This window comes from Gadus macrocephalus, chromosome 12 (genome assembly GCF_031168955.1).
Source record: "Gadus macrocephalus chromosome 12, ASM3116895v1".
NCBI lineage: Eukaryota > Metazoa > Chordata > Actinopteri > Gadiformes > Gadidae > Gadus > Gadus macrocephalus.
Window position 1 is genome coordinate 25,225,237 of NC_082393.1, and position 24,872 is coordinate 25,250,108.

A 24,872-nucleotide genomic window follows, 5' to 3' on the forward strand; every position below is an offset into this window, starting at 1 on the left:
TTTAATTTCTCCTTTACGCTTTAGCAGTTACCTATAGTGACAATTTGGATCGCTAACTGCAACACCAAGATTCTGAGCTCAACAAACGCATCAAAGTTATTTTTGTTTGGTATATTTGCGTTGCAGAAATAGAACTATAAATACGAGCTAAGTACTCCATCTAGTGGTCCAACACGGTATCACGTGATTTCTTGCTCATGCTCACGATCTCTATACTGTATAATGTTCTCCATCTATCGGCTGTCCTCGCACCTGGTCAGGTGACAATAAGGGGCAGATCACAACAAAGGCTAATCGTGCTGGATAAAGAGACCCCTGTTAGGCCATTAAGAAATATACATTCAAAATGTAATACACCTGCTATTAATGCTTTCATGTCAACTTGTAAAACATAAATATTAAGCTTATTGTGAGCTTGTTTGAGGCGTTGGTAGCATTTTCAATGATTTACCAGCACAGTAAATGAATATTGCCTTCGAAAAGCATTTTTTTTAACGGGTTCTTCACTGGAAAATGCATACATTTCGATCAACAGCATGATTTTCAAAGATATTTTTTAATTACATATTCTCCTTTATGATTTATCAAATATTTATACATTTGTTGTCAAACAGTGGTTTCTGGTATTCACAATACCAGGAACCCCTCACAATATACACACATTATCTGAGTATCTTTTTCTGATCACATTTTCATAATCAAAATAGGTATTAGTTTTATTCATCAAGAACGGTATGGTCAGTCTTAATTTTTCTCTAAAATAAACGACGACCTATTTACTTTTAACTTAGTATTCACTTTAACCGAGCTCAAGCTATTTTTTTGTTTCTATCAAAAAAGGCGTTACTAAAAAATGTTTTGTCACTTACAATATCGCACTTACTGTGGCTTTACCTTTTATCAAAACACCGAGATGTCAGAGGTAGAGAAAGAAGCTAATGGAAAGCATACCCAACTGTCAAGATATCCACACGGACGCGCATCGTGCGTGTAACCGGGAAAGCGTCCTTTTGGTCTCCATGGATACACAGGACCGAAGGCACCGAACCTACACGGAGCGTGGAATGTCAATGTGGAACTGCTATAAGGCTACCTATCTTTAATTAGCAGATTTTATCTTTTAACTTGAACAAAACGATGTTTTAAAGATATTTGCCTGTGCCGTGGGACAGTATTTGGTAGGTAACTTTCACGATTCTATTCGTTTACTTTTTTTTAAACAGAGTTCACCAGGTGATCGCAAAAGGCGGACGAAATGTAACTTTATATTGCAGCGCCATTTTCCCATTGAGCTCCATATTAGAGACATGTGCCTTATGCTATTGCCTTGACGCGTGTTTATAAATGCATTTGTAACACGTAACGTTAAAGCCTCAATTAAAATTTCTACACGGGTAACCCACGATTGTGCATACGTCTAGATAGGTTGTTAACCTAGGTTCAAGTTACTTGAGTAGCCTGTCCCACCATTTGTTGTCAACCATCAACCTGTTCTGGAAACATTTTAAACTTGAGGGCGCTGGCCGGCCGCTTATTTGCAGATGCAGACTTTGAACATATTATAATTCACTTTCAGGGACACGGAGTATACATTTCAACTTCAAAGCAGGCATATGTTAATTTCTGTTTTTGATGTGAAATAATGAAATGATCATGGGAGGGAGGGGGTCATAATAGGGCATACTATAAACCAAGGGCTCCATTTGTACTATCGCATAAATATTGAATCTTTTTCATATTCCCACAGGGTTACAACTGCGTGAGCAAGTGCATTCAGCACCAGGAGCACGATGGAGGCTAGTTCAGACACAATTCCATCTCACACAGCCACTCTTGCTGGATCACAACCTCTCTACTCCCCGCAGACCTCCTCCAATGGTCACGTCCTACTCCCTCTCTCCCCTCTTTCCTTTCCCCCATCCCCCTCTTCCCTTTCTCCCACGACCCTAGAATCCACCCAGTCCTCCCCTCTCTCTAACTCATTCTCCCACTGCTCAGATGAACACAATGCACACTGCCATAGCTCCGCCTACTCATCCGACCAGGACGACCTCACCTGTCTGAGCTGGCTGCATCAGAGGGGAAGCAACCTGCTCCCCCTCCAGCCGCTGCCCAAGATCAGCCTGCTGTCCAAACAGCCGGAGACGCCTCGGGCCTTGTCGGCTGAATCTCTCTCCCCCACCTTGAACAAGCCCCCCTACTCGTTCAGCAGTCTGATCTTCATGGCGATAGAAGACTCGCCCAACAAGTTGCTCCCGGTGAAAGGGATCTACGAGTGGATCGTCAACAGCTTTCCGTACTACGGGACCGCCGCCGGGGGCTGGCGGAACTCTGTCCGCCACAACCTGTCTCTGAGCAAGAGCTTCCGGAGGATTCAGCGGGACAAAAGCCAGGTAGTTGCCGACTGTCACATGTGGAACCATCCTTCAAACTACATCTTTAGAATACAGCTTTGGGTTTTGTAATCTAACCGCTGTCCCCTTTCTGCGTAGTGCGGCAGAATGACCCAACTATATTTGTCGTTTTCCCCCCATTTTTCTTACAAAGCTAACAAAACGAGTGTCCTGTGTGTTCCAGTCGGTAGGGAAGGGGTCTCTGTGGTGCGTGTGTCCAGAGTACCGAGCCGCCCTGCTGGAGGTGTTGAAGAAGACCCATCACTACCACAGCACCAACAGCAATCTGCTCAGCGTGCCGGGCCTGTGAGTACGAGCCTAACTTCATCCATGAGTGCCTGTGCAGCCCCCACTGTGAACATTAACTCTGTTCACTCTGTTAACCATGCTGTGGTTTTAGTCACGGTTATTCATTGCACGGCGTGAAGTTCCCGAGTACATTGGTCCAGAAAATATTTGGTTGAACGTACGTTTGTACAAATAAAGTGCGAATGAACTGTCAACCTCCTAATTATATCGTAACAATATTGCAAGTGTATTATTGTTTTATTTTAATCGAGAAGGTGTTAAGTGCGGCTGTGTGGCTTTCTGTCCACCAGGTTGGAAGGAGCTGACTATGGGACCTCTATGGTGTGCGATTCTGTGGACATTTCTGGTAAGGAATGCCTGGTTCTACTTACTACTGTTCATCTGAATTCTTTTTAGGCCGGTACGTCAACAGGGAGACGGCCCTCTTTGACTTTTACCGCCCGGATGTGTCCTTTATGGCCGCACTCTCTCAGCATGTAACATGGTTGGTGTGTTTGTGTTCCGTTTCCATAGCAACAACCTTTTCTAACCTTGGCAACCGACGGCCCCAGACTTAGGCCCTAGACTAGTCTTTGTCCCTCTGCTCTTTTGTTTTGCTTTTATTGGGCCTTACACGGAAAAAAAAACATGCACTCGTCGAATCGTTTCCAATTCGAATTTCCCCCTTTTCTCGTGCTGCAGATTCCCTCTCCCACTCCCTCCTCCTGTCCGCTCCGTCGTCCCACATCCTGACCTCCGACAACCCGACGCTCTTTGAGAGCTCCTCCGGCGCTCTGACCCCCGACCACGAGGAGCTGGTCACCATGGAGTCCGTGGAGGAGGAGGAGGAGGAGGAGGAGGAGGAGGAGGGCGGCGGGGAGATGGAGAAGGACCCCCTGTCCAACAGCGGCTACATCGAGCTCCACTACTACCAGTGCCACCAGTACCAGTACCTGGTGCTGCCCGGGGAGGCCGAGCTGGACCTGGAGTCGGTGGAGATCCTCCAGCTGGACGCCGAGGCCCAGGAAGCGGCCGGGTCCCTGCTGGACCTGGCTGGTGGCTGGCACCAATGCCTTTAACGACACACGACTACACGGCGGACATTGTCCAACGCAATGAAAAAAGGGTTTTAATTCTCCTGTGTTTCCCAGATGCAGCATCAGTGGTGATTGTAAAACATTCTGCCAGCTTTATGTGTTCATTCGACTACTGCCTTGTGGTTTGTACCTTGGTACGAGCCTATGTATAATATTAATTAGCTTGTATCTGATGCACTCATGATGACACTATAGATCACATGGCATCATCATGTATTCCCTCTGCTATTGAAGTCAGAGGCTCTTACAGGGGTGAGGTGCTGATTTTTTTTCTAGAACCCCCCCCCCCCAAAAGAGGGTGATCAGAGATAATGTAATATTTAACGCCAGAAGAGCAGGTTCAAATATAGCTCTTCAAGTTCAAACCAATAAGTGTTGATCTTCCTACTTAAATTGGAACAAATATGGGATGTTGAAATGAAAAAGTTACGAGTTACTAACTTTAAATCATTAATTTGTTGCTGAAAAGATGGAAAAACATACTCAACTAATCATTATTATGTGTGTGTCCATTTTATTAATCAGGTTTATTTGTTTTTAAATTGTAATGACCATTCACTGCCATTTATTGCCACTCCCAAATGCAGAGTTCATCAGATTTTCTTTCTGAAAGCTTAAGAGTTGTCTCCAAAGTCAACAACTAAGCCTCATCATCTTTGTGTATGTTCATAGGGAAATTATGGTTAGTTCAGTTGTCTTTTGCTGGTTGAAATTGAACAATAAAATGTCAATAATTTTCAATTCTGACCCTTAGTATCGTTATTGTTGTTGCTTTTATTATTATGTAAATATATGTTATGCAACATATCAATATTAGAAAATGAATTTCCTGCAGAAAATGCGGTGAGTACTATAGGGCAGGTTAAAGAATCCGTTTTTAGTAAAGCCACATAGTTTCAGACAAACACATTTAAAATGGATTAAATCAAGTGAAGGGATATGAACAGTCTAAATGGAGTAAAAAATGTCAACATGCATTAATTAAATGGTGGGTAACAAATTAGGTGAAGACTTAAACCAATAGCTAATTTGATCAAGTTTGAATACACTTTAGATAAAATATAGAATACTTGAGCTGTTCTGTGTGTGACTGAGTAGTAACTTGGAAAAGCAAGTTATTTACGTTATTCCTCCACATCTAGTTCATCGCAATAAGCTTGATGAACTAGATGTGAGCTCACAAAAATAAGGTCACAAAATGATGAGGCTTATGCCATTGGACTCCTTTGAGTCTCAGCTTTCATATGGCCTATATATGTGTAAATAGCATATGTTGCCAGATTTTACTCACTGTTTTCAAAAGTCCATGGTGTCCATGACAAAGCTCTTCACGCAAACGACTAGGAAAGTAAATGATTGTCTTATGTGAAAAATGACAACAAAAGAAGGAAACACTTCTGTGCAAATTGTTTTATTTCGGAGAAAGCCAAGGAAAACGGAAATATAAGACAAAAGTCGCTCTATCCTACCAACAGCAGAAACCAGCTTCTTAACAAATGCTGAAACTTGATTTTGCCCAATAATATCGTGGTTTTCTCATGCGTAAACTGTGAATTAGACCTAAGAGCATTTAGTGCAGACGCTATTCTTAGCTAGTGTGCGAGAGAATAAGAATACGTTTTGTCTTCTAAAAGTTTTGTTATTGGTATTTATCTTTTTCCCAGGCCTACCTAGCAATTACAAATAAACCTTAATATCAGTATTACAAGAAACCAGTTGATCTCAGCAGGATCAGAACGCCATCCTCCTCCTTGATCCCTTTCTATATTCCAGCTGTACACGATTCAATTTGAAGAATAGAGCTGTTCTCACAAAACTCCGGAAATACACTGACCCCGAAAGAAATGTGTTGTCTTTAACGCAATGACTGGCCTATTCTTACCCAACTGCTCCGACACACACGCACGCATGCACACATACACACACACACACACACACACACACACACACACACACACACACACACACACACTCACACTCACACACACACACATACACTTCATATGTCAAACTACAGAGGATTTATGGGTTATTTAGTTTAACTTCAGAACTTATCATTATCATTGTGGGTGGGAGGGTCTCAAAGTCTTTTTAAAGGCGGGGATGGGGATGGGGGGGGGGGGGAGCTTATGTTTAACAGCGGGGGGAGAGAGCCACCCCCTCCCCCTGCTGTCGACTGAATCTTTCCATCCCACGTTTCCTCTCTCATGCATCTGAACGCCAGGGGGGCCCTAGAGCCACCAGAAGCGCACGTAGACGATGAGCATGATGAAGAAGACGCCGCCGGCCGCCAGCTTGGCGTAGGTGGAGCGTGTGTTCAGGTACTTGGCGTCGCTGCGGTACTTCTTCGACAGGCTGGACAGGTTGCTTGCCTTGGAGTCAAGCGCTGTGGGGGAGGCGGGGGGGAGAAGGAGAGGGGGAGGAGGGCAGAGAGAGAATAGGAGAGGCGGGGATGGTGAAAGAGAGAACGAGGGAAGCGAAGGAGAGGAAGAGATAGTGGAGGGGTGAGAGAAAAGTGAGGAAGAACGCTTTTTCCATCAGCTAACAGGGTTGACTTGTGTCTCCCTGGCGTCCATTATTCATGTTTCAGAACTGGGGGTCTCTTCAGTTTGACCCAGATAGATGTGTGTGCGTGTGCGCGTGTGCGTGTGTGTGTGTGTGTGTGTGCGTGCGTGCGTGTGTGTGTGTTTGTGTGTGTGTGTGTGTGTGTTGGGGGGGGGGGGGGGCAGCTGCTCACCAGACAGCGCCTCTCCTCGCTGGAGAACCTCCTCGATGTTGGCCACCATGATCCTCTGGACGTCCTGCAGCTCGGTGTTGATGTTGCCCAGGTTCCTCCTGGCTCGGCTGTCGATGTACGACTTCTTGGTCTTCTGGATGTACGTGTCTGCGGGGGGGGGGGGGGGAAGGTAGGCCATGAGGACCCCGCCGACAAACTCAAATAACCCCCACCATCATCATCACATCCTTAGTCGTCCCAGTCCACTGCACTCTACCGTCCAAACATAGTGGGACCACGATGTGTTTGAAGTGTACAAATGAATAAATCTAGATTCATCAAGGGATATGTTACATTATGGTTCCCCTAATATTAATTTTATTAATATTAATTATTATTGTCATTTGTGGTATTAATATCAGAACAAAATTTAGCTTGGGTTCATTGTATGCATATAATGTACTCCTTGGCTCCTCTCTCACCAAACTCAATGAAGGAGTACGGCCTGGACACTGTCTGAACTTTCTTTCCATGCTGCTCATTAAACTCTGTCTGAAGATCTTCTAAATACGCAAAGGCCAGCTTCTTGGGAAATCCAGCTTCACACAGCACCAAGTAGACCACACCTTTCTCTATAACGTAACTGGAGAAAGGGAGAGAGGGAGAGAGGGAGAGGGAGAGAGAGGGAGAGACGAATAGCACAAACACAATTGTTAACCGAAAAGTTATGTGACCTGAAGGAGTGATGCTAGTTACATTGGAAGTCATTTTTTCCATTACACACTTTTAGCCACATACAGTCACATACTTTGATAACACTTATAGCTAGCTGCAAGAGGAAAAGGTAACGGTTCATTAGTACTTTACATTGTTGCTTTGCTTATGTGATGCCTGTTCCAGAAATTAGTGAAAGCTACTCACTGGAAGCACATGGAGCCAGCCTCTAAAGTACAGCGTGAAGGACTCTGCTCGTTGAGTTTCCGGAAGAGCTGTTTGGCCTGACTCTGGTACTGCTGGAGGTCTCGGCCCAGCTGGATGCGCAAAGCGACAGACACAAAGGTTACCAACACTGTAACAGCCACCCACGATATGCTGTAAGCACACTCCACACACAACAACGGCACACTCACTCAGAAGCCTTTCACTCAGAGTTCTACACGTTATAGAGAAGGACAATTGAATGGTAATGCTGGGGCTAATAAGACAATGCTTTTACCATTCTAAGTGTGTCAATTGCCATCGGCCTTGCAGATTTTGGTTGGTGAAGTTTCTTTGGTCAGTGTAATCTCATCCTTACTGTTGCTACCCAGAACAAAAGCTTCAGCTTCACCCACGACAGACGGTAGGTGTGCGTTTGTCTATGCTATGGCAGTTTCTTGTGTCTATGCAAAGCTGTCACACAATGGAGTCATCACAGCACTGAGGCATCACAGAAACACATGAATAAACACATGCATCGCATGCTTATAGGCCTATAAGCTGTTGGAGCAGCAAACAAACCTTTTCACTTCCCTTCGAGAGCGCAAATGAGAGAGTGGGGGAAATAGGTTAGATTTTATATTTGTAGGTTGTTTACAAATATGAGAAAGCAGCTCAAAACTAGGTCAGTGGGACATCTTTCGACCTAATGATCAGCATCCTCACCGCAAATAACTGAGATGGGAACCTTTAAGATGTGCATTTTGGAGGAATGAGAAGACCGATTGTAGATTTGATTTTTAACCTATATCAAGTCCTAGATCATATTTCACATTAAATTGAGACGATTGGAATGCAATCAATAACCAAAGAGAATAGAACCGCCCCGTTCAACGGGCAGCCGGATTGTACACATCATCACAGCTGGTCACTGGCCACTAGGGTAATTAAAGATATTTAAATATTTAATATAACGTTATATCAGTGACGTTACGAAAACTACGCTGGTCTATGATACAGCATCATGTATAAAAAGCCAGCAGAAGCTAAGCAGCTCGTAAGCAGCTGCTGACATAACCAGGGAGTCGACATCTAGACAATATCGATCCGAATCCGAAAGGAGCAGCAGCAGAAAATGAACAATATGAGGATATCTGATCAAAATTAACCAACCTGCTCGTCTTCCTGCATGGAAGCGGCCAGCGGCAGGCCGTCCGCCAGCCGGGCGATCATGGTCAGCAGCACCATTTTAGAGAATATACACCGATACAGTTACAGGTAGAAACACCTCCGATGATCTGACAGTCGGCAGATTGACAACACTACAGTACACTGACGCGCTGAGCTGGCCGGAAACCCAAGCGCTTAGCGGAGTGCACCTGGGAACTACGTCGGCTAAACATACGACAGTGACTATGGTTCCGCCTGATGACTGTGACGTTACGGATTTTTTCTATAGATTTATTCTATCTATTTTGGAATGAAGCAAATATTTTAGTCCTTCAGAAACAAGGTTTGAGGAATGTATGCACCGGTTTCTGTTTTATAACATATAATATAATATTTTTTTATCCAATTATATCATTCTATAATAATGTCGTGTTATATAATATAATATTATTTATAATATATTATATTATATTCTTTACACATGCCTATACTTAGTTTAATCAAACGAATATAGAATACTAATATTCACTATACAGACAATAAAATGTGGCCATAAATTAGGCGTATTCTTATTCATTGGATCACTGGGTTACAATAACAGCAGATATCTAAACGTTTTTTTTTTTTTTTTTCGTTGTGGCGGTTACAGGCCTGTAGCTTATACACGTCAGCAGGGGGTGCTGTTGACATTATTTGTAGGCAAGTTATTGAGGAAGTTTTGTACCTAAAATGAGCATGTTTGTGCTCTCAATCGGGTGAAGGACATTAACTACTGTTATGAAAGGTCTGTCACATTCTTTCAAGTACACTCAGTTAACAAATTATTAAGTGTATAGGTCTAATAAGGCATTCAAATGCTTTCAATTTGACAAGTGATAATGCAACTCATAAATTATATCAGAGTAGTCCTTTTGTAACATTGTAAGGGCTGTATCGTTACTTGGCTTACTTTAAATAATTGAAATTAAATGTAAAAAGAAGTACTGAATAATGACTGATTGATGTTTGAAACAGAGCACAAAAAAAGATGTACCAAATCAAACTTTATTCAATTATTTATGAGAGGGTTGACTGAATTGTTTAAAATGTAATTCCCCTTTTCATTGTTAGCAAGAAAATCATCAACTCGTAATAAAACAGATTTGTCTCATATATCAAGCACCGTAAAGGTAACATTTTGACAAAAACAATTGTGTAAAAAAGATCCAAAAGCATTACAAGTCCTGCCATATTGGATGATTTCAAGTAGTTAAAGTTAAGTGTGTTTAAACTCGAGCCGACGATAATGGATTTTAAGGGCCGATACTGATATTAGGGAGTAAAAGATAACCGATAGATATATCGGCCGATATTTAAAATATGGATATCAGTGTGCGGATGTGCAGTTTAGAGGTTCATCCACCACAGTCGAAGATTTTTAAAGAGGTGATTACGTTAATAAATCAACACCATATCAAAAGTTTTCAAATCGGCAAACACATACCCCAATACCGATATACTGTATCTGTGATGGGCCGATAAAATCAGCCAACCGATATAGCGGTCAGGCTCTAGTTTAAACTAATAACCGGACATAATAGTAACTTCTCAGGTAACAAAGCAATCAGGAGAGCGTCAGTAGGGTTGTTTTTTGGTCCCTCTAAAAGCTCTCAAGGTTCCGGAAAGATCTGGTGGTACTTTTGTGCGACAGCAGCAGCAATCTCGGGACGACACGGAACTAAAGGCAGTCTCGGAGGTCCGAGGCTCAGTCCGGATAAGTCACTCATCAACTGCTTGTTCACGGCGACATCAAAGCCTGTGGAGCACAGTCCAAAACAACAAACATGTCAGAACAGGCCTTAAGTTACTCCCATTAATTGCTATCACATATCCACACCTCCGTTTTTGGAACCTTGGAGTAATGGTTTTTGGGACATTGTTTAATAATTAATCGTGAAATCCTTTTTGATGATGGGGATACATCATTGTGTTTGATGTGGCCTGTATTCCTCAAGCGAGACGGGGCAAGAAAACGAACTCTTTATCCAAGGTAATGGTATATTTATGTTGATTTAGGATTTTACAGTACGACATCCGTCTTTAGCCTTCTCAATATGTGAGTATCGGTCACATCTTTGCATCTTGATGTACAAGCCCTGTGGTGCTGCTCATTTTGAAAGGGAACCACTGAATAGAAAACAGGATATAACACCGATAATAGATCCGGCGGAACGTGTTTAAAGGTCTTACCGTATTTAGAGGCAAAGGCAAGAAGGTCTTGCACACTGAACTGTTTGGTAAGAAAATGACACTTAGACGTTAGTACATGAGGCCCTACAGAACATTGGAGTATAGGGCTTGACGGTATGGTCCTTGATCAGGTGTAATACCTGCAGGGCTCTGGCCCCGACGAGGTCCCCTTGAGCAAACGCCATCATTAGTTTGTTGAAGTGGGAACCCAGATAGTTATACAAGCTGTGAAACGGGGAACAGATAATGAAAACAAAATGAAACATAAAGCTATCATCAATGCATGATCCATGCATTGGACAGGTGCATCCATCTTCCATAGAATGCATCGCATCGGGGCCATGATGTGCGGGCCGTCGACACACAGTCATGGCCTTACAGTCGCAGTTGTGCTGTAATGCACCTCTGGATGCACACTTTCCACAAGCTTCATATTAGGTGTGCTCTGCGTGAACCGCACACAAGGACCATGATAACGTCATTTTTCGTTCAAACTATGAGACTATGAATTATGCTTAAGAGGTAGCGACAGGTTGCCGCACACACACCTGCCCACTGCTCCGTTGGCTCCAAAGGCGAGAGCGGCCAGCAGTTGCTAGGAGCAAATCACAGGCAGGCAGAGGGTCAATATCAGACACGTCGTCAGAGAATGCAGATCTTTAGGTGACACACACACGGTACGACAGATAAACAAGGTGGAAGAGACTGACCTCGTCAACGCCATAGAGGAGCGACTGATCGGCCTGACTGTGTCTGACACACTGTCCAAAGTCCATCAGATCGGTTCCACTGAACTTTACGCCACTGAAGGTTGGAATGAGCGCCTCCAGGCCTTTACAGACGTCCGACGCGAGCACTGTCGGAGGGAAACGCTCAGATCTTCAGACACTTCATACACAAAAAGAGCCATTGTGAACATTGAGAGGTGTAAGGCCAATGACCACGGAGAAGATCTGATGAAAGCTCTCACGGTTGGAGCCAGTGAGGGCCGGGATGTGGTAGTAGTACAAAGGCAGAGCGGGGGCAGCCGAGGCCACCTCCTTCAGGTAAGACCTCAGAGCGTCTGCAAGAAAGGACGGAATCAAATAAAAACATGAATCGTGTCCTTCAAATACATCGACAATAAACTGATTTACATGCGCTGATCAAATTTGATCTACAGAAAGAACGTATACAAAATATTTACGAGAAGGTGGCAGGCCCACTGTGATCGACGAATACAAGTTGCCTGGACCACACACCTGCGGTTTTGGGTTTGAAGAAGGACGGAGATATCACTCCTATTCCATCCGCTCCTACTGTCTCAGCATGGTGAGCCTATGGGGAACATTAACGTCACTAACATTCCCAAACCGGATGAGAAACATTCACCATTAAACAGGCAAGCTGTATGAGTGATGGTTTACGCAAGAAACATTAACTTGTCAACCTAGTTTATAGAATAAAATGTAAGGGTTGAATGGTATGGTGATATGGTAAATATAAATGATAACATTGGGATGGAGATGTATGGAAGAGGATATGGGCCACATGTGATTTAATTTTGAGTTGAAAGCGAGAATTCTGGCTTTAAATTCAGAATTCTGATTCAAACTCTCAGAACTCAAAAAAAATCCCATGTGGCCCATATCCTTTTCCTTAGAGATGAGTCTGACAGAAGTAACTGTGGCATTAATAAATGATGATGCTGATGCTGATGATGATGATGATGAAGATGATGATGATGACACAATATCAAATAGTGATTTGTGAATGAGTAAATTTCAGGGAAAAAATTATGTCTCACCAAATCCTTTGAATCTTTTATACTCAAACAACCTACGTGCACAATCACGTTATCCATTCTGGGGAAAACGCACATGCACATGCACACGCACATGCACATGCACACGCACACGCACACACACACACACACACACACACACACACACACACACACACACACACACACAAAAGCACACGCATGATAGTTGCAAGGCAAAACGTTATTTCGATTGTTTACCATCAATACATGCACACACATTTTTTTCACCGCATTTCACCGACTAGTAATTCCGGTGCCGACTCAGCAAGCGCAGCGGCGATTGGTTAACTTTTCTAAACATCCTGACCACAAGCAACACAGAAAACTAAACGTACTGTTTCTTATTGCACACACACACACAGCCACACAATGACTCACTTTCCCCTGGCTCTCAGACACCACTCTTCTGCCGTTCTCTTCCTCTCCTCCACGCTGAGCGACATGCCCTCCCCAGTGGTGCCGTTCACTGCGGAAGGAAAACCCAGTACACCAGTGGTCGTGGACAGCTACACACCAGCACGCTTACCATTCACTGTTCAGTCGTTCACTAGTTGATAGGTATTACATCTTGGTGAAAGACGAGGAGGGACTAAACAAAGGAGGAACTTACCAAAAATGTTCCAAACACCTTGCCGCTCTGTCAGGTAGTCGACGTAAGGTCCGATCACTGATAAGTCCAGTTCACTGTTTTGAGTTAAAGCAATACAGTCATTAAAGCACTTCAATTAGATTCAATGAGTCCGATTAATTTAAATTGTTATGATTGTCTCCAGAGCTAAACATGCCCACACATTTTAAGACCAAATTCAGTTAGATGCCACTTCTCAATTCATATTATTTCCCTTTCTTCTCTAGAGGGAAGGGAGTCAAGGGACGCTCGGACGCATACACATCTATATTCTTTGCAGGGTGAGGGTTTAAACCACTAAACCACTTTACAGACCCTTCTGACGTGAGAGGGGTGAATGTGGCTGCAACAAGCCCAGTCAATTTGACAGGAAGCCGGGACGCCATTTCTGTGGGAGAGACAGGACCTAAAGAGGAACATCAAAGTGCAAATTTTTTTTTTTTTTTTTTAACCTTTATTTTTCCAGATAAAACATTAAGAACAGTTTCTTATTTACAATATTGATCTGGTCCAAGAGGCCCCACCAGGAATAAAAGGTACAAATAACAAAGACACAAGCATGACTAAGGCCCCGTCCACACGAAGCCGATTTCATGGCGAAACCGCAAAGGTCTTGTACGGTTCGGCCTTCCGTCCACACGAAGCCAGCGAATCCGCTGACCGAAACCGCAAACTTCTGAAACCACCCTCGGAGGCGGTTTCAAATCTATCCGGTTTCGTTTTGGTTTCGTGTGGACGCCTGAAACCGCAAACCATGACATCATCGCCCACCCCTCGACCTCCTAGCCAATGGCTCTTAAGCCCGCGGAGTCTCAGAAATCACAACAAAAAAGATGATGGCGGACTACAAGCTTGTAATCGTTCTGCAGCATATCATGTCCCTTGTTGGGTTGCTAAGCCATTATTTATTGAGAATCTAGTTCGCCATCGTAGAAGAGCTGTTTGTTTGTGTTGTTAGTGGTTCGGGGGGCAGCCTTTATGCGCATGCTCGCCTCTTCTTCTTCTGGATTTGTGTACCAGAAGCAGCGCCCCTTATGGGCCTGGAATGTTTACTACAGCGTTTCTACAGATCTATCCGGTTTCGCTTGGCTTCGTCTTTACGGAGATACTTAGAAACCGGATAGATCGAAACCGTAACGGTTTCGCCCGTTTCGGCTTCGTGTGGACGGGGCCTACGACAAATATAAAACAATTTCGACAAATATAAAACAGCAATAGCAATGGTTACTTAGTTACTTACACCATTACACATGTCTCATTATTCATACATAACTGATGATTCTTGTTCATGAGTCTTGTTGATGAGTTTAGATTTTGTTTTATAAATTGTAGTGATTTAAATGAAGAAAATAGAGCAAATAATGATAATTAGGTATTTACAGTCCATCTCTGGATACCTTGATTATTCAAGATTAAAATGTAGAGCTTCTACTTTACTGGGAATTCAATAAATCTGCAGACAATGCATAGATTCAGGTTTCTTGCATGCAATTCACCATGGATTTAAAGTTAAGATTATCATTACCTCTTCAGAAAGAAGTGTTTTGAACAAGAACAACCAAAACAAATACAACTATAGCTACAATACCATACCTGTTTGAGGTGTGGACATTGTGTCAAAGTTGCTTGTGATCCGTTTCATCCGGACTCTCTCCTCAGGAAGGATTTGTTTTGAGATGTAAAGTCATATGATTCAACATGCGCTGCGTCGGCATCCCAGCAAAGGCTCACGGGAAATGAGGTATTTTCTAGTTTATGCAAATACAATCGATAAGAAGCGGGCTTATTGTTTAAAATTGTGCTCCCAAAGGCTTTGAGGAAATTATACAATTTATCAAGATCACAACCTAAGTCGATAATATACCAACATAACTTTTCAAGGAATGTCAACACACGAACTAAAGAGACGTCGGCAACCCGGCGGTAGGCGGGACTATCGCCCCGGATGCGGAAGTCGCTGGTGACGTTTCGCACGAATATCTGTATGCTACATTAGGCTAATAGCATATCTGGGGTGTCAGTTCAAGTCGCCAAGCGTTGTTAAAGTTATCCACTGGAGATATTTTTTTTAAGGAAAACGACCTCTTAATAACCCCTGCTGTTCCCCATGGACGATGTGAAGTGCGTTCACATCATTTAGGACACAGCGGGTCCAGTGGATAGCTACCGGGGCTACCTATCTAAAGCTAATAACAGGCTGAATAACATCTCAGTAAAAGGGAAGAAACGCGCTTTCAACATGTCATTATATCGGTGACAGGACGGTCTGGGGTGGTGATGAACTACACAACTTTTCTGGACCTCTTAAACATGGTTTCATCGCGGACGGCAGTCAGGTGAAGATAAGGTATTTCAGGAGGTGTAACAGGGGAGATGGGAACACTGTCAACAAGGCGTCTGTCGGCGGAGGTGTATGCCACTTAAACGGCGACGGTCTAGTTTGTGATCGTCACAGAGGTAGGAGTTTGTAAACCCGTGGTCTGTGACATGCCGACGTGTCGTGCTCTATCTTTAGATTACAGGTGAGCTGGGGAAGTAAACAGGTGTGACCCGTGAATACACACCGAGTTCCTGGTGAACAGCAGAACTACTAGACACTAAACCTCGATACCTGATGGATTTACAGTTCGACAACTGATGGACCAGAATAGTGGGATTACTGTAATATCTGCGACTGCCTTAATTCCAGTTTCAGGTACCAGTTTCAAGATTCAGAGCGAGCAGCTCTGACCGCGTCTTGAGACACCGACGTTATGATGAAGGGGATTATTCATAATGAGGCTTCTGGAAACTAAAGCATCAGCTTGTTCGTGAACAACGACTATTAGAGACGTGATCCCTTGGACTGGAATAAAGAAGGTCCGCATGGCAACACACTCGGATGGATCTCCTGACATCTGCTAGAAAAGCACAGCCGCTGGCGTATTGATTAACTTTCTGCCAGCCCATACCACAATAATGTGTATATCACTGGGCAGTTGGATACCCTCAAAAATGTTCCCCATACGGTTACACATGCTGCTCCTTGCCTTCCTATTCGGCCAAGGACTAGCGATGTCCAGAGAGGAGAGACACAAACTAAGGTGAGTAGGGGGGGTCATAAGAGCTTAACGTGAGACAGACAGGCTTTTAACTTTTAGAGGATATCTCCGTCTTCCTTCCTGACTTGTTGTTTTCTAATCATCCAAAGGGACCAAGTGGTGGAGATGTTTGACCATGCTTATCAGAATTACATGGTGAGTAAAGAACACTAACCTTGTCGCCTCTGACATTGCAAGAAGGGTGACAATTCTAAGGGGAGGGGAATAAATGAACTGGTCTCTCTGTGCTGGACCTAGTGTGTGTACAGACGTTGTGGGTATTTGGTTTTATGCTCAAACAAATGTGTTTAGTGGCTATGGGGTTTTTACCCCCTAGCTAAAGGTACTGCGTTCGAACCCGAATGTCCACACCCTCGCACGAGATGCCTATCCCCTATCCCTCTTCTTCTCATTTGACTGTCTCTTCATTCACAACAACTTAAGTCGCTTTTGTTAAAAGCATCTCTCTAAATGACCTTTTAACAGAAATGAAGACAAGCCATGTTCTTATTTATGGATCTTGTTTTGGTCTGAGACCCTGAACCAGGTTCCCCATTCACGGTCAAGTTGATTGATTAACAAGTTTAAAGTAACTCCATCATCAAGACAGAACGGGCTTATGACATTTCAATGGTGCATTGTGTATCTGTGGGCTTAGAAAGACGGACCCACTAAATGATTTACTGTTGGTTCTTTCTGCTTTGTGTGTCTGTTTTGTGTGTGTGTGTGTGTGTGCGCACACGGCACAGGACCATGCTTACCCAGCGGATGAGCTCATGCCTCTCACGTGCAGAGGTCGCGTCCGGGGCCTTGAGCCTAGCAGGGGCGATGTGGACGATGCTCTGGGCAAGTGAGTAGCCGGCTCTCTTTGTATGTCCTCAAAGACTCGTCGTGACTACTGTCGGTCAAGCTTCACATTTCCGAGCTGAGCTTCTCCGGAGGTTATCGGGTCCGAGACAGAAGACATGGACCAGCCGGTTTGTGGTCAACACCAAATGACAATGGTTGAGCCTGGTAGGGGCTTGACTGTCAGCTTTAAAAGATGCACTGAGGCGTGTTTTATTCGCTGTGTGCGGACTAGCTAATGGGACGTAAGAAATGCAAACACTGTAATAAACAAATAGGCGTGAACTGTTTTGCCACGAAGCAACACACTGGAGGTTGGTTCATGGTTGAGCACCTGCTGTCCCTCTCAACTCCAAATATGTTATAGTGTACCTAACTGCGGGTTGTAATGAATAAAGCTGTTGAGCTCAAAGGAGGTGCAGTACACACACTATTGCCAGGCTCTAAGACAGCACTTCTCTTCTGCAAAAGATAAGTTAAGGAAGTTAATTATATTGTCTCAAGGCGTCGATTACAACCAACAGGGACTATTTACTTTAAGTCACTTCTTTGCAAAGCAACTTGATATCAATACCGATTCATGTCACTCAGGCGCAGGTAAAGGTTTGGCCTTCTTGCTCAAGGATGCCCACAGGTAGAGATGTAGACTTTGGGGATAGAACCCAGAATCTTTAGGCAATCTTTAGGCAGTGTATCACCCTCATCGCGACGCTAAACTATCCCGACCCAGAGTCTAAGTTCTCTATTTCCTTTTTAGGTTCTCCCTCACCTTGATCGATACTCTGGACACCCTAGTGGTAAGTGCTTCCATTTTATTATGCATATTACCAAACAGAGTGCAAAGACTGTGACCAAATGTAAGGAACAGCCCATGATCTTAAGAAAACACTGCCCCCATTTAAATGCAAACGCATTAACTCGACTCCATTGAAGGCACAAAATATGCCTATTTATTGAAAGGGGTTTATCTGTGAGCGTTGTTCTCCCATGGGTCTATACATCGTCAGCATCTTCCCCACATCTCCATCCCCAGGTGCTGAACAAGACGGTAGAGTTCGAAGCGGCCGTACGGCGGGTCTTGAAAGACGTGAAGCTCGACAACGACATCGTGGTGTCCGTGTTCGAGACCAACATCCGCGTCCTGGGGTGAGAAAACAACTCGTTCTACTCTGAGGTCTGGGGGAGTGAATCCATCTTCCGCCTGTGATGTCTGACTTGCTGGTGCCGTGTGCTGTGCTGTGCTGTGCGTTGTGTGTGTTCAGGGGCCTGCTGGGAGGCCACTCCATGGCCATCATGCTGAAGAAACGCGGGGAGCGCATGCTGTGGTACCAAGACGAGCTCCTGCACATGGCCAAAGAGCTGGGACATCGTCTGCTGCCCGCCTTCAACACCAGCAGCGGCCTCCCTTATCCCAGGGTGAGACATCTTTAAGAGCCAAACCCGGCTGGCTGGGGAGTAGCCAACATGCTGGGTCGTTTCGTCGCCTTTCTCCTTCCAACGGCTGAGAGTGGTTTTGATATCATTTTGTAGTTGCAGATACAGCCAGCTATTACGCAGCATTGTTGAATCCTTGAACCAACTCTCGACCAGATTGTTCGTGGTCAATGCCAAAAGAATTGTGTCAAGGCACCGCAGAAGATTTTTTAAATTCCAGTCAGTAAAAATATCTAACAATACAGATGAAAGTTCCTAATAGGATTTTTGGTAACTCTGGTACAAGTTCAGGCCAGGTTTCCTTTTTTATCGGATAATAACGTAAGAGAGGGGTGGCGATGTGGCAAACACGATGACATGCTTGTGGAATCATTCAGTGTTTCACACGCCTTGGACGCAGGATCCATTTCTGCTCCCCGATCATTTCTTCTGAACCGTGACGACGATCAAACGCTGTCGTTTCTTTGACGTCAGGTCAATCTGAAACATGGGGTTGGGGGTCCTGAGAGCCGGACAGGCACAGAAACGGACACCTGCACGGCCTGTGCAGGGACGATCATCCTGGAGTTCGCTGCTCTAAGCCGCTTCACCGGGGACCCCGTGTTTGAGGTAAGATGTTAGGAGTTAACTAGACACTGAGGAGATGACTTGACTAGGAGGGGTTGACTTGGCTAGGAGGGGTTGACTTGGCTAGGAGGGGTTGACTTGGCTAGGAGGGGTTGACTTGGCTAGGAGGGGTTGACTTGGCTAGGAGGGGTTGACTTGGCTAGGAGGGGTTGACTTGGCTAGGAGGGGTTGACTTGGCTAGGAGGGGTTGACTTGGCTAGGAGGGGTTGACTTGGCTACAAAACCAGGTGGCCCTGCAGTGATAATCAAATCATCACATTTCTTATAGTTTTATCCACATCATTTAGATGGTAGATGCAACACTAAATCAGTCGACAGATCAAGTGGCAATCGATTCTAGTTAAGCCAGCGTAACTAAGAATGACCAGGTTTAGTTTTTTAGGTTTTACTTTATGAAGTACCAACATCTCGATGTCAGATTGATCCTGAATTCTTCAGACATCAAAAATTAGTTTTCACCTTATTTTGAAAGAAAAGCTCTAAGTTCCTTGAGGTGCTACACCCCGGCCGTACATTTGGTCCTCAGCAGTTGGCTGTTTTGTGCGGTAACATATAAGGTGGTGGAGGTTGTTTCCCTTTTGAGTCAGAGGATGTGTGTGAGTGCAGCTGTGGGTTCTGTAGCCGTTTCCTTTGGGAGGAACTACAGTGTCTGACTGTGGAGTATAGATTTGTTTATCGATGGTTCAGTGTACTTAGCAAACGCCCTCCTGTCCACAGGTGCATGCCCGCAGAGCCCTGGACTTCCTGTGGGAGAAGAGGCAGAGGAACAGCAATCTCGTGGGCACCACCATCAACATCCACTCTGGAGAGTGGGTCCGCAGAGGTGAGGCGGGGAGAAGGAGTGACGGGAGGGTGATGGTGAAGCTGAGACATGTAGGAGAGAGGGAGAGGTTAGAGTGAGGCGAAGAGAGGCTGGTCAAACTGAGAAGTAAGAGTGAGACTTGGAGGAGAGAGGTGAGAGTGAGATGGAAAGGGGAGAGTGAGGCGAAGAGGGGCTGGTCAAACTGAGAAGTAAGAGTGAGACATGTAGGGGAGAGCGAGATGGAAATGGAGGGTGAGGCGAAGAGGGGAGACTGGCTGAAATGGGGGTGAAATGTGTGGAGCAGGTGTCAGAGCTAAATGCTGGACGGTAGGGCTGCTTGATTATGGAAAAAAAAATCATAATCACGATTATTTAGGTCATTATTGAAACCCCGATTATTCAAACGATTATTTTTGAATATGAAAACGTGATGTATGTATTCAGCATGTCTCAAAAACACTTTGTAACTGAGGACTTTGACATTTGCCTTAAAAAATAAACAAAATGGTCAAAAATCTAATTTTCGAATCTAAAATAATGTACAGATATGTATTCAGCTGTTCTTCTGCACTTTCTATAAAGCATTTAATAAAAAAATAATAATCAAAAACTTGATCATATTAGTTTTGTGATCATTTCGTTCAAAATCGAGAGCGAAATTCGATTAATCGCCCAGCCCTACTGGAAGGTATAATGCAATGAGGCTTTGGAGGGAAAGGACGAGTGAGAAGGGGAGAGGGACTTCAGCGGCACCAGTCAACAATATGTGGCTTGCTTGGGGGTTGAGGGGGGAAGAGGGGGAGGAGTGAGGAAGGGAATGGAGGCAGGTAGAGACATGGAAGCAGTTAGTCAATAGTAGATCGTCTTAAACAGAACAAGTGGGTTATCTTACCAAATGGACAATTGCTGTTTCATGAAAGTAGGGTGTGTTTTGAAGCCCCACTAACCTCTTCCGTTGTGTTGTGTTGTGTTGTGTGTGTGGTGAAGACAGTGGCGTCGGAGCAGGTATCGACTCGTACTACGAGTATTTGCTGAAGGCGTACGTCCTCCTGGGAGACGACCTCTTTCTGCAGCGCTTCAACATTGTGAGAGGACAATTAAACACGCACACACCTCTCATACACCGTTACCTTTTTATACTGCACAGTGGGATCTTAGTAGCTGGCTTTTGCGTGGTTTAGTCCTTTTTAGTAAGGGCAAAAGTTTCCTTCAGTTCTTGCACTAGTTCTGTGTTTACTTTCTAATCCTTTGGTAGTTCAGGATGTTTCCTGTTATCAGTTGGATGCCTTTTTTACCAGGAAATATTTTTTTAAATACATTTTTAAACCAGAAGAAAAAGCAAAAACAGGAGTTTGCATGGCTTGACTGAGATAAAATCTATCATGGTACTATATATATTTATTTATAATACATGCATAGTACAAGTGCACAGATACATTAATTGACTCAATATAATGTCATCTCACTTGTCGATGGTGTTGACCCATAGTAGTAGCATGTTGAAATGCGTACCTTTGTAGCGGACTCTAGGCTACAGTCCAAATGCAAGACTACATAGTGCCAGATATCTGTTGAGTTCACCGAGGCCTGCTCTGCCCGGGTCGAGACTGACTGTGTGTGCGTGTGTGTGTGTGTGTGTGTGTGTGTGGATCCTAGCACTATGCATCCATCATGAAGTACATCAGCCAGCCGCCCCTGCTGCTGGACGTCCACATCCACAAGCCCCTCCTCCCCGCACGCACCTGGATGGACTCCCTGCTGGCCTTCTTCCCCGGACTCCAGGTCAGCCACTGTGTAACACGACGACCGGGCCAGCCCGTTGGGAGCTGCCTAACACACAGGTCGATCAGTGGACCTGACTGGACCGGCAGTAGCTCAGGTGGTAGAGCGGGTTGGCAGCAGGTAACCGGAAGGTTGCTAGTTCCATCCCCGGCTCCGCCTAGCTGAGTGTCGAGGTGACCCCGAGCGAGACGCCTCACCCAGACTGCTGCCGACGAGTGGTTGACTCCGTCGTCGGTGTGACTGTGATTGAATGGTTGTAAGTTGCTTGGGATAAAAGCGTATCTGCGGCCCTTCCAGTCCCATGATCACAGAGCACCTCCACACAACGAGGGTTTGATTGAACCCTCCTCCGGTCTGAAGGCATGGGGGCATAAAGCCCGGCCCGCGACCTTTTGCTTTAGCTTTGTTGTGCAACAGCCCTCCCACGGAAAGCTGTTAATGCGGATCGATGACCCGTAGCGAGAAGGATTTCATCCGTCATTGTTTTTTAATGATATCGATGAGTGTGTGAGGGTTGTACTGCACTGACCAGCGCCCTAACCAAGCAGCGGATGCCCGCACAGAGATGCACTTTATGTCTGACCGATGCAGCCAACACGTTGCCCATGTTGCCCGCCTGCAAACAGGTTTCCGTAACAGGAACTATGTGGTCTCGGTCGGTGTGAGATTGTCTTTCCAACCCGCGTTGTTCTGTGCTCCCGCCAGGTGCTGAAGGGCGACATCCGTCCCGCCATCGAGACACACGAGATGTTGTATCAGGTGACCAAGAAACACAACTTTCTCCCCGAGGTAAGTGTGTCTCACTCCCTCTCTGTCACCGCTGCACAGCGCCATATGGCAGGCAGAGGTTCACTGTGTTCACTGTGTGACTCTTCTCTTCTCCTACGGTGGTGTTAACGTGTACTCTGTACCAGGGTTCCCGCGGATCCTTAAAAAGTCTTAAAAAGTCTTAAATTCATAAATCGAACAATAAGGCCTTAAATAGCATTAAAAAGTCTTAAATCCATCTTTCAAAAGTCTTAAAAATGTTTACGCATGGTAAGTAGGATTTTATGATTGTAATTGGTCTCAAATCTAAAAGAGAATAGTTAACATTTTTTATATATATAAATTAATAGCAGTAATGTTGCGCAATCACGAGAGCGGAACCAACAAAACATTTGTTTTGCGGCCGTGATTCAGATGCACGTCGTTCAGGTGCGCAAGAGGTCATTTTTGTTTCCGTCCAAAAAGCCTACTGATAGTGGAAATATGTTCAAATAATTTTTTTCACTAGTGTTTATTGTGTCGTTGGTCTTAAATGTCCTTTCAAGTGGCATTTAAAAAAGTCTTAAAAAGTCTTAAATTTAACTTTCATTAAGCTGTCGGAACCATGCTCTGTACTGACCGCCCCAAATGCCCCCCCCCCCCCGCCCCCCCCCCCCCCCTCCAGGCCTTCACAACAGATTTCCGGGTCCACTGGGCTCAGCACCCCCTGAGACCTGAGTTTGCTGAGAGCACCTATTTCCTCTACAAGGTAATGGATCACGCAGAGGGTTGCATTCTGTTCAATGTCACGGCAAAATGTTGAGCCACGCTAATGTTATGCTCCGTGTTCTAGGGCTCCCGTTCAGAGGCTGCCGTTCTAGATACTATGTATACTGTATATACTCAATTTGGAGAGATGGCAAATTATAACCCGAATCGACCAAAAACGAGAACGTGTCGCAAGACGCCTTCTGATGATCTATATCGCAAAAAGGAGAAGCATCTCCTGTATGTTTCGTCATGTCTCCAACTTCCTCGTCCTCCCCCACCTTCCCCCCCCCTGCTGTCTCCAGGCCACCGGAGACCCCTACTACCTGGAGGTGGGGCGCACCGTGCTGGACAACCTCAACCGCTACGCCCGCGTGCCCTGTGGCTTCGCGGCCATGAAGGACGTGCGCACTGGCAGCCATGAGGACCGGTGAGATAGGGGGGAGAGAGGAGGAGGAGGGGGGAGAGGAGAGAGGATAGGGGGAACGAGGAACAGTGTGTCAGAGGCAAAGTAAAACTGCTGATGAGACTCTGGTGAATCTTGTGGTCGTCCAACACACCCCTGCCGACCCTTTTGCAAGAACAGAGGTTATGGAACGGAAGTCAAAGGGTGGGTTTGGCGGGTCTGTAACGGTTGGGTTCCTGGTGGCTTGCCCACGAAATGATCTAATTGTGGCAATTGACCAACTGGTCAGATGAATCCATTCCTACATCGCTAAAGTTACATTTGAAAGAACATGGAAGGTATGATGCTACAGAAAGATCAGGTAGGAGGGGGAGGGAGATAAAAGGGGAAAGGATATATATATATATATATATATATTAGTCGAAATGGGGTTCAGTGAGGCTGGGGACTTATTGATTAATAAACATTGTGTGGTTTTATTATTGGCTGTTGGGTGCCCTGCGTGCGGGGCTGTTTAATAAATCAATGGCTTTGAAGTGGCGTCTCAAGGGGAGCATACAGCACTGATCTTGCTGTTGAGAATATCAGGCATGCAATACGTGTCGCATCCAGTAGGGCTGCACTATTTTGATGCAGTTAACCCCCCCCCCCCCCCCCCTTTCACCGTAGACGTCAATGTCAAATCCCGATGAAGAGGTTGGGACATTGTACACACTCGTGTCCCTGACGCACTAGGTTCAGATGGCTGCAGCTTGCCATGCAGGTCTCTGGGTGGCAGGTGGTGTCCATTAAGCGCCCCAGCCCTTGGCCCTAGGGCCAGTCTTCTCCCCCTCTCCCCCTCTCCCCCTTTCCCCCTCTCACTCTCTCCTACCTCTCCCCCTTTCAGGATGGACTCGTTCTTCCTGGCCGAGATGTTCAAGTACCTGTTCCTGCTGTTCGCCGACACGGAGGATCTCCCCTTCGACGTGGAGGACTACATCTTCACCACAGAAGCCCACCTGCTGCCCCTGTCCCTCTCCGTGGCCCCCAGCTCGGCCGCCACGCTGGGGAACGCCACGGTAACCCCCGGTTACCAAACCGGTGCATGCTCTCCTCAAGTGCCCTACGCTCTCCCTTGGTAGATCCCTTTTAAAGTAG

At 45.2% G+C, this 24,872-nt stretch overlaps 4 protein-coding genes across 5 annotated transcripts; 2 read left to right on the top strand and 2 right to left on the bottom strand.

Annotated features, from left to right (window-relative positions):
- The first annotated feature begins 1,014 nt into the window (after positions 1-1,014).
- Positions 1,015-4,519, top strand: LOC132469546 (forkhead box protein N2-like). Its single transcript, XM_060067533.1, has 5 exons — positions 1,015-1,178; positions 1,748-2,393; positions 2,578-2,699; positions 2,993-3,048; positions 3,384-4,519. The coding sequence occupies exons 2-5, from the start codon at positions 1,791-1,793 to the stop codon at positions 3,758-3,760; spliced, it is 1,158 nt and encodes a 385-aa protein (XP_059923516.1). The 5' UTR covers positions 1,015-1,178; positions 1,748-1,790; the 3' UTR covers positions 3,761-4,519.
- Positions 4,520-5,173: 654 nt separating this feature from the next.
- On the bottom strand, positions 5,174-8,837 carry sec22bb (SEC22 homolog B, vesicle trafficking protein b). Of its 2 annotated transcripts, XR_009528233.1 has the most exons (6): positions 8,586-8,774; positions 7,416-7,525; positions 6,977-7,137; positions 6,516-6,662; positions 5,717-6,164; positions 5,174-5,664 (listed from the first exon to the last, which is right to left on the bottom strand). XR_009528233.1 is itself a non-coding variant. In XM_060066209.1 (5 exons), exons 1-5 carry the CDS (start codon positions 8,658-8,660, stop codon positions 6,010-6,012), a joined length of 648 nt encoding a protein of 215 aa, XP_059922192.1. In that variant the 5' UTR covers positions 8,661-8,837; the 3' UTR covers positions 5,174-6,009. The 2 variants fall into 2 exon arrangements, 1 of the variants encoding a protein (XP_059922192.1); XM_060066209.1 differs by having other exon boundaries at positions 5,174-6,164; positions 8,586-8,837.
- Positions 8,838-9,610: 773 nt separating this feature from the next.
- On the bottom strand, positions 9,611-15,038 carry npl (N-acetylneuraminate pyruvate lyase (dihydrodipicolinate synthase)). The gene is made up of 12 exons (XM_060066208.1): positions 14,837-15,038; positions 13,559-13,649; positions 13,226-13,299; positions 12,994-13,081; positions 12,598-12,655; positions 12,053-12,128; positions 11,782-11,874; positions 11,522-11,667; positions 11,360-11,406; positions 10,952-11,036; positions 10,812-10,851; positions 9,611-10,377 (listed from the first exon to the last, which is right to left on the bottom strand). The coding sequence occupies exons 1-12, from the start codon at positions 14,883-14,885 to the stop codon at positions 10,232-10,234; spliced, it is 993 nt and encodes a 330-aa protein (XP_059922191.1). The 5' UTR covers positions 14,886-15,038; the 3' UTR covers positions 9,611-10,231.
- Positions 15,039-15,204: 166 nt separating this feature from the next.
- On the top strand, positions 15,205-24,862 carry edem3 (ER degradation enhancer, mannosidase alpha-like 3). The gene is made up of 14 exons (XM_060066207.1): positions 15,205-16,326; positions 16,434-16,479; positions 17,073-17,173; positions 17,927-17,966; positions 18,203-18,315; positions 18,432-18,585; positions 19,078-19,212; positions 19,948-20,053; positions 21,020-21,117; positions 21,689-21,814; positions 22,520-22,603; positions 23,247-23,330; positions 23,635-23,759; positions 24,622-24,862. The coding sequence occupies exons 1-14, from the start codon at positions 16,202-16,204 to the stop codon at positions 24,854-24,856; spliced, it is 1,572 nt and encodes a 523-aa protein (XP_059922190.1). The 5' UTR covers positions 15,205-16,201; the 3' UTR covers positions 24,857-24,862.
- The last annotated feature ends 10 nt before the right edge of the window (positions 24,863-24,872 follow it).

What these genes read in the sequence shown, in the direction of transcription:
- LOC132469546 (XM_060067533.1), top strand. Translation starts at nt 1,791, where the DNA reads ATGGAGGCTAGTTCAGACACAATTCCATCTCACACAGCCACTCTTGCT. An exon ending in CTGCTCAGCGTGCCGGGCCT is followed by an intron (nt 2,700 to 2,992) that starts GTGAGTACGAGC and finishes TCTGTCCACCAG; the next exon opens with GTTGGAAGGAGCTGACTATG. An exon ending in CGATTCTGTGGACATTTCTG is followed by an intron (nt 3,049 to 3,383) that starts GTAAGGAATGCC and finishes CTCGTGCTGCAG; the next exon opens with ATTCCCTCTCCCACTCCCTC.
- sec22bb (XM_060066209.1), bottom strand. Translation starts at nt 8,660, where the DNA reads ATGGTGCTGCTGACCATGATCGCCCGGCTGGCGGACGGCCTGCCGCTG. An exon ending in CCATGCAGGAAGACGAGCAG is followed by an intron (nt 7,526 to 8,585) that starts GTTGGTTAATTT and finishes TTGCGCATCCAG; the next exon opens with CTGGGCCGAGACCTCCAGCA. An exon ending in GCGAGGAGAGGCGCTGTCTG is followed by an intron (nt 6,165 to 6,515) that starts GTGAGCAGCTGC and finishes CCTCCCCCACAG; the next exon opens with CGCTTGACTCCAAGGCAAGC.
- npl (XM_060066208.1), bottom strand. Translation starts at nt 14,885, where the DNA reads ATGAAACGGATCACAAGCAACTTTGACACAATGTCCACACCTCAAACA. An exon ending in AGGTGTTTGGAACATTTTTG is followed by an intron (nt 13,082 to 13,225) that starts GTAAGTTCCTCC and finishes TTCCTTCCGCAG; the next exon opens with TGAACGGCACCACTGGGGAG. An exon ending in TAAAAGATTCAAAGGATTTG is followed by an intron (nt 12,129 to 12,597) that starts GTGAGACATAAT and finishes TGTTCCCCATAG; the next exon opens with GCTCACCATGCTGAGACAGT.
- edem3 (XM_060066207.1), top strand. Translation starts at nt 16,202, where the DNA reads ATGTGTATATCACTGGGCAGTTGGATACCCTCAAAAATGTTCCCCATA. An exon ending in GTGGACGATGCTCTGGGCAA is followed by an intron (nt 17,174 to 17,926) that starts GTGAGTAGCCGG and finishes TTTCCTTTTTAG; the next exon opens with GTTCTCCCTCACCTTGATCG. An exon ending in TGGAGAGTGGGTCCGCAGAG is followed by an intron (nt 20,054 to 21,019) that starts GTGAGGCGGGGA and finishes TGTGTGGTGAAG; the next exon opens with ACAGTGGCGTCGGAGCAGGT.